At 43.9% G+C, this 7991-nt stretch overlaps 1 protein-coding gene across 1 annotated transcript; it reads left to right on the top strand.

The window, feature by feature from the left end:
* Positions 1-660: 660 nt before the first annotated feature.
* LOC133140543 (proliferating cell nuclear antigen) lies at positions 661-4804 on the top strand. Its single transcript, XM_061260556.1, has 6 exons — positions 661-1074; positions 2158-2255; positions 2629-2696; positions 2807-3001; positions 3571-3694; positions 4067-4804. Exons 1-6 carry the CDS (start codon positions 854-856, stop codon positions 4141-4143), a joined length of 783 nt encoding a protein of 260 aa, XP_061116540.1. The 5' UTR covers positions 661-853; the 3' UTR covers positions 4144-4804.
* The last annotated feature ends 3187 nt before the right edge of the window (positions 4805-7991 follow it).

Below are 7991 nucleotides of genomic sequence, written 5' to 3'. Positions count from 1 at the left end.
CGTATATTTCAAATGCACATGATACCTTGTGTAAATAAGGCGGAGTTGCTGTTAGGTATACTTCTTCACTACTGACTCTATAGGCTTCAAGTCTTTATGCTAACATGGAAATTGAGCCAGTGAATGCACAAATGACCCGAAGTGCAGCACACACATGGCACAAGTCAACCAAACGCCTGGACGTTGGAACTGTATTGAGTACTATTATTGCAATAATATTCATGAAACTAACTGAAAATATGATTTTTTTTTTTGTAAAATAAATTACTGCTACATTCATTACATGTCTAATTTAGCTCTAGTTTTGAGAATCTATCCAGCCATTTGTATTGGGGTCCCAGAATAAAGGTATAAGAATGCAGTTGGTACTATTTAGGCTATTTAGAAATGCGCTTGGTCAACACCGAAAATTCCAACAACTGTATTTTGGCGCCATTTCTAACTCTAAATCTACTCGTCCTTTCCTTGTGGGCACTGGGCGGTCGTCAAAGCGAGCCAGAAAGACCATTTTGGCTCAAAATGAACGTCAGATGCATACATCGGTATCCACAATACATTTGATCCAAAATGGCTGCAGTTTGTCACAGTTTCATTATGGGAGGAGTCCGTGGGCTGAACGGAAATGACGGAAGAGAAAAGCCGGCTGATTAAAAGAACTCGACAGCGCGCGCGAACACAGTTTGAGTTTTTGTCCCCGGCTAGTTAGAGGTGCTGTTAGCACAAGTAGTTCGCCACTTGCTTTGAGCAATTTCGCTGTAAAAATCTGTGCCATTTTCACCGTCACAGTACGTTTGTGAAGAAGTACGTGTGCCTTATAGTTTTACTTTACTTGTAAAAGACTCTTCGCACAATCATGTTTGAGGCAAGGCTAGTTCAGGGTTCCATTCTTAAGAAGGTTCTTGAGGCGCTGAAGGACCTGATCACAGAAGCTTGTTGGGACGTTAGTTCTTCAGGAATTTCATTACAGAGTATGGATTCGTCTCACGTCTCCCTGGTACAACTCACCCTCCGCAGCGATGGGTTCGACTCCTACCGCTGTGACCGTAACCTGGCTATGGGTGTCAATTTGAGCAGGTGAGAGGGCAGGCGGAGGATTTCATTTTTCGTTTTCAGCTGACTAACGTTAGTTGTGCAATTGTCATGCAATTTATTGTCTTTATCCATCTTAATCATGTCCAGTGCTTGGCTTGAAATCGTGTAGTGTGCAATTTAGCTGACTGTAAACTAGCTAGCAAATTTGCTTGCTATGGTAAGCTACACTTGCTGATGGCAATAACCGATTGCAGGCCGACAAAGTGCGTGTGGTTATTGATAATCTAACAGTTTGCAATAGCCATTTAGCTAATATTCTAAATTAGATTAGATTATTGATCTGTTGTTGCTACAGATTGCGCGGTCATTTATTCCAAATGTCAGCTTTAAGACTGCGAAATGCGCCATTTGAATTAAGCCTCTGACGTCATTTCGGCGCCAACCATACATTTGGTACACTTGTTGGCGGGAGTGTGACGTGTTATAACCTATAGCAGAATGTAAGGTACTTTCAATTCATATTTACACGTCACCTAAGACTTCGTTAATATCCACAATTTATTGGGAGAGGTCTAATCCCATATGTCAGTGTTTACATTAGCGATCTAACGGTAGTCAGTTCAATAAATCATTTCGATTTGAAGGTAGCCCTACGTCATGTGCAATTAAAGTAATGATGCTTAATAAAACCTAACCCAATTAAGTAGCTCCCTTAGCTATGTGGCTGCTCGTTTATAATATTGTGGTGTCTCATCCGCGTTGAAAACTATCAAGAAAGACTTTACTAGGAAAGCTGAATGTGGTTGCCAGAGACTGTCCAAACTGCAAAGTGACCTGTAGGTTACTGATACAAATATGCCAGTGATTTCGCTAAATGTTAATAAGATTCAAAATCCGTTTCCTTGCAGTTTACGTGCCCGGGTATTGATTGCTGTTGGATGCTGTCAGGATTGAATCTAAAACTATGGTTTTAGCCCCTTCTCTGAATAATCATTTGTTGGGTTGGACATAAATATTGTGAATGAACTTGGGATAGATCTATAGTATTGGTCAACACAAGCGGAATGTGTTGGGCGGGTTTGAAGTCTATTGTTCCCTGTGACTAACCGATCGGCCTGTCCACAGTATGTCAAAGATCCTGAAGTGTGCTGGGAATGAAGACATCATTACGTTGCGGGCGGAGGATAATGCTGACACACTGGCCCTGGTGTTTGAGACCGTCAGTGAGTATTTGTCCTTCCTTAATGCACAATTGTTCCTATAGACCTGAAAATAAAAGCCATTCAAATGCCATTAGAACGGACCTCTAATTCACCGTCACTCGTTAAGGTTGGCATTTATATAGCACCTTAATCCAAAGCGCTGTACAATTGATGTGGGATCAAACTGGCAACCCTCCAAGACGCCTAACCCCCAAATGCTCCTGACGAGCTGGTTGGTGCCTGCATGGCAGCCAATCGCCATGTTGCATGTGTGAGTGTAGCATCAGCACTTTGGATAAAGGCGCTATATAAATGCCAGCCATTTACCACACGGTTGGATAGGTCTTGATCCGGAGGCGTCCTGCGTGAGTGCTGATGGCCTCTCTCCCCTCAGATCAGGAGAAGGTGTCCGATTACGAGATGAAGCTGATGGACCTGGACGTGGAGCAGCTGGGCATCCCGGTAAGAGGAGTCTCCCGCCCCTGTGGCTTGGCCCTCCCCTTGATTTCCGGCTGTGCCCCGCCCCCCCGTGACCGCGGTCCCGTCCGTCTCTCTGTCCTCTCCCCGTACAGGAGCAGGAGTACAGCTGCGTCGTGAAGATGCCCTCGGGGGAGTTCGCCCGGATCTGCAGGGACCTCTCTCAGATTGGCGACGCCGTCATGATCTCCTGCGCCAAGGACGGGGTGATGTTCTCCGCCAACGGCGAGCTGGGCACGGGGAACGTCAAGCTGTCCCAGACCAGCAACGTGGACAAGGAGGAGGAGGCGGTGAGTGCTAGCGCAGCCTCATCCGTGTTAAGACAATAAAATAAGAATTATTCATATTTGGGGCGGCCTGTAGCGTAGCGTAGTGGTTAAGGTAAATGACTGGGACACGTCAGGTCGGTGGTTCTAATCCCGGTGTAGCCACAATAACATCTGCACAGCTGTTGGGCCCTTGAGCAAGGCCCTTAACCCTGCATTGCTCCAGGGGAGGATTGTCTCCTGCTTAGTTTAATCAACTGTACGTCGCTCTGGATAAGAGCGTCTGTCAAATGCCAATAATGTAATGTAATATTTTTTCAGTGGTTTTCAGACTATATGTTGAACAACAACTTTGGATTATATACTGTATAATCATGCTGTATAATCTAGTATAGTTTTGAGTTATAAGGCTGGCTGTACTCTGTACGTTGAGGCAATAAAATGGTAAAACTTGGGGAGTCTAAGTTTAACCACCAGAACAGTTTCTGCTTGTGGATTTTCGGTGGAGGGTATGGGTGGGTTTTTAGAGGTCTGACGTGACGTGGGGTGATTTCAGAGTTGAAGGATTATTTCTGATTTTATACCTGCTCCAGGTGACCATTGAGATGAACGAGCCAGTACAGCTCATCTTTGCTCTCAACTACCTCAACTTCTTCACCAAGGCCACGCCGCTCTCCAAGACGGTCATCCTCAGTATGTCTGCAGATATCCCCCTGGGTAAGCAATGTTGGGCAGGCCAGAAATTACAATGCCTTTAAATAGTCCGGTGAAGCTAATTGAGAAATTGGCTTGTTTCTCTGGTTAATGACAAATTAAATGCAGGCAGATTGGTGCCATTTATATTGTTTCTATTAAATTCTTGGATGGCTTTCCTGTTCAGCTTCGCCAAGACGAGGGCAGTCCCCTCTAAATTGTACATGAAGCATGGCCAAAATGCGCCCACTTGAAAAATGTATCTTGAGAAAACAATTTTATTTGAGCAAGTTTTGTGCGTTACTCGTGTTGTGACCGACTGGTGTCGGGACTTTTCTCTGCCCACGTTCTAATGCACACGCCTTATACGCATGTGTTGGGTCCTTTTCCTCACAGTGGTGGAGTACAAGATCGCCGATATGGGCCACGTCAAATACTACCTGGCACCCAAGATCGACGAAGAAGCCTCATAATCGCGGGACAGAGTGGAGAAGGAGAATAAAAGATGGAGTGGAGAAGGAAATTAAAAGATGGAGTGGTGTGGCACTTCCTTGGGGGGAGGCTGGGGGGTGTTTGACACTTGAGCGTAACTGTTTAAAAGGTTGGCTGTTATGAATGCCTCCTGTTCCTGGATTCTTGTCTTTCTTTCTTTTTCTTTTTCTTAAACTCGATTCTTGCCTTTTGCTGCCATTTTGTTTGTTTTTGTTTTGCTCCCCGATCCATTTAGATGGACATAAAATGGTGTCTCACCTGAGCCTGTTCAGCTGCTCTATATCAACAAGAGGCAGTGGTGTAGAATGAAATGTTTTAGTGTACCCTGCAGTCGAGGAATTGAACGTTGCTTAACTGATAAAATGGCTGGCTGCCTAACATACTTTAGTATGGTTGGTGGGTTGAGGAGTTTAAGGTTCAGTGGAGCATGGTTATGACGTTAAGTCACTTGCTACATCTGTGAAATGGGTAGCACTTGTCCCAAATTAACTTATATGCCACCATCTTTTTTTTCTCCGCTCTCCCTCCCTCATATTCAGTGGGTTAAACCATTCGCCCAGGACGTGTAGATATATTAACTGTAAATATTTTGTCACCCGGTTTTTGTATTCAAATTCAAAGTAATAAACCATTTGAAAGTGACTTGTGACTTGTCTTGAATTAAAGGAACGTGACTAATGTTTAAAAACTTAATTCATATCTCAAGCTAGCACGATACCACATGTCTTTTTTAAAACTAAACTCGTGAATTGGACATTTGCCATTTCACTGCAAGGTCTGGTTATTTGGATGCCTCACTTGCACAACCCAAGGCTCCACCCCCACAGTCCGTCCACGATCGTGACTTGTTGCCATTTTCTGAGATCCGCCAAGCGGCTGGCTTCACTAGTTGACGTGTTGGCATTTACCCCTGCCATACGGAATACGCTCATTTTAAATCAGTTTATTCTTGCTCTGGTATCGTTATTTAGAAATCTACAGCTAGTTTGCAATCCGATGACATTGCTAAACTGAAGGCTAATATTAACTAACTAGCTGGAGATGTGTAATGGAAAGCTGTTTATTGTAACTTTGCGCATGGTTTATCGGGATTACAGTTCTAATTTACTGTAGACCCATACGGTTAAAGCAATAAGGTGCCGGCCGTCGTGATGAAAGGTGGATTTCGTGTACGAAATGGATGGGAGAGGGGTGGAGCCTTTGATTGGCAGGTGCAACGCTTTAAAATAAACTTGAAGTGAAAAGGCAAGTGTGCAACTGATTGAAAGCACAGAATTAAACGGAAAACCGAGTCTTCGCATCACAAAAGGTAGAGACTCGCGAGTTTTAAGTTTTGATGCGGACTTCATTCGCCTAAATGCAGCATGTATGGATTTGATGTGCTTGGTGGCTCACTCGCTTCAAATGTTGCGCTCTCTTAAGCGGCGAATGTGTGTGCGCAGTGTTCAGTGTATACATACAACTTACATCACGTATTTTAGCAGTTCGGTCTTGACGAGGAAAGTCGGATGAAATTAAATGAGGAACTCCATGAACATGGCTCACAAGTAAGGTAACTGAATCAACAAACGCGCGATAGTTGAAGAGAACGGTAATTAAAATTGGACGTCCGGCAAATTATTAAATTAAGCTATCGTTTGGGTAAAAGAGGCCGTCCCTTGAGAGTGAGATAGAGACTAGCAAATCGCTTGAACGTGACCAACCAAATTACCTTCTGTAATGTATTGCTCTGCTGGCTTCTAACCACTAGATGGTGCTCCCAATCTTTGCTACAATCTCTTTGTAACCCTCGAAGGACTGCAATACTGAAGAACAACTAAATTCAGAGCCACCATGTGTAAAATCCTGACTTAAGACATCCCTCTTAAGCAGCAGAATGTTGACATCTTAAACCCCTTAATTGGTATTGTTAAAACCAGATCACAGATTTCTCATACTTTTTTTCCTGCCAGCAAGAAGTTGGGTTCTGACTATGTACGTCTGCCTGCTGTGTTGCTTTGCCACTGATGTCAAATATGATGGTCTCTGCACAGCTGATGGGCAATTTGGCTGTGAAAGTATTTGCGTAGTGGCAAGCACAAGTCATTCCACACGCATGTGGCAACCCCCCCCCCCCCAAACCCAGATTATATATCAGATACATTGATTTATTATTTGATAATGTATTAATTTATCTAATCTCAGTGCCTGCTGTCTCTCTCTTCCTCTCCCCTCGAGTAGACCAGACCATTAACCCCCGTGGCATGGTATTACACAAGTTCATTTCTAGCTGGCATAGAATGCGCCGCCATTATCTACTTAGTCGACTGACGACTAAAAATATCACCCTTCAATTGGAAGGGAATTACTCACAAGTGTTGTGAACTTTGATCGGCGCAGATCGAAGGCCCCCGAAGAGCTTGATTCCCTGTTTAATGAAAGGCTGCGGATCTGAGCCCCGTAATCAGTCCACCTGAGTCGCAGGAATGCGCGGTAGTTGGAAATGCGCGGTAGTTGGACGAGGGCCTGAGGAGAAGCGGCGTGAGCTGCAATTGAGCTGTCGGCGTTGGCGACGGCTGATGGAGGACGTGTCAGTGTGTCTCTCAGTGCCTGTCAGCGGATGGCTTCCGTGTTTAATCAGCCAATTACGGATTGAAACGGAATTAACTGAGAATCGTTCGCAAAGAGACTTACCTGCTGATGTAGGTATGAGCTGTTATTCAGTACTGTGCAGAAGTCTTAGGCACCCTAGACTTTATTATACTGTATATATGTTTATTTGAGATTTCCAAATATTCATTTTCCAAAAGATTTAATTTTGCAGAGACATTTGTGTATTTAAAAATTTGATCAAGGCTGAGATCAGAAGCAAGGAGCAAGCCAAAGTCTGCAGAAGAACTGTGGCAACTGTGGAACAACCTACATGCTGATTATCATATAGAACTGCAGGACCGCGTTGGCTGTCTCAGAGAAGTGATGCAGTTTTAACGCCAAAGGGTGGTCACAAAATATTGATTTGATTCAGTTTTTAACTATTACTAAAATGTAGTGTAAAATGTATAGTACGTTTATTTAGGACCTTTCATTGAATTATTTTTGAAAGAATCTTATCTGTACAGAATGTTATTCAGGTGCCTTTTGCTTTTGCACAGTACTGTAGATATAGCGAAATGTGTGTGTGTGTGTGTGTGTGTGTGTGTGTGTGTGTGTGTGTGTACATGTGTGTATGTTTGCTGGTAATGTACCGAGTTGTCATTCGTTCTGAACCTTCTCTTCATCCGTCTCTCATCCCCCTATCATCCCCCTTCCAGCCCCCTTTCCCCCCTCCTGTGTGACCCTTTAATTAGATTCTGTAATGGAGGGATTGGAGGGAGGCTGAGAGATAAGGAGCTGTGTGAGTTGTCCTCTCTGAAGGTGATTTGTAAAGTCCGTGTTTTTTTTTTGTTTTTTTTGTTTGTTTGTTTTTTTTCTTAAAGGGAGATGCACACTACGTAATGGACCGCCTTACATTCATAGCTTAAATGTTCCCTCTTTTCTGGTTCTGCTGCTCAGATCTTAGCGGATCCGTGCTTGGGTAGATTGGGCCAGAGAGGGCCAGACTGTGAAAAGCTCAGCCCTGAAGATGAGACATTTTGTTTTTTACATTTTAGTCATTTGGCAGACGCTTTTAATCCAAAGCGACTTACAAGTGCATAGGTTCTACCATAAGTCAAAATGAGAGATCTGCAGGTGCACTAAGACCCAGGAGAGGGCTGGGTGCCAGGTCAGGGACAGGGTAGCTGACACGATGTTTTTAAACTTTATATTCCAGGGACAACAACAGGGTGACTGACATGGTTCTCTAACCTTA

This window comes from Conger conger, chromosome 11, assembly GCF_963514075.1.
Source record: "Conger conger chromosome 11, fConCon1.1, whole genome shotgun sequence".
NCBI classification, from domain to species: Eukaryota; Metazoa; Chordata; class Actinopteri; order Anguilliformes; family Congridae; genus Conger; species Conger conger.
The sequence above is the reverse complement of the archived record's forward strand: the minus strand, read 5'-3'. Positions and strand labels throughout refer to the sequence as shown.

Excerpts from the sequence above, each read along its gene's own strand:
- LOC133140543 (XM_061260556.1), top strand. The coding sequence starts at position 854 with ATGTTTGAGGCAAGGCTAGTTCAGGGTTCCATTCTTAAGAAGGTTCTT. Across the intron at positions 2,256-2,628 it reads CCTGGTGTTTGAGACCGTCA|ATCAGGAGAAGGTGTCCGAT; the intron begins GTGAGTATTTGT and ends CTCTCCCCTCAG. Across the intron at positions 2,697-2,806 it reads TGGAGCAGCTGGGCATCCCG|GAGCAGGAGTACAGCTGCGT; the intron begins GTAAGAGGAGTC and ends CTCCCCGTACAG.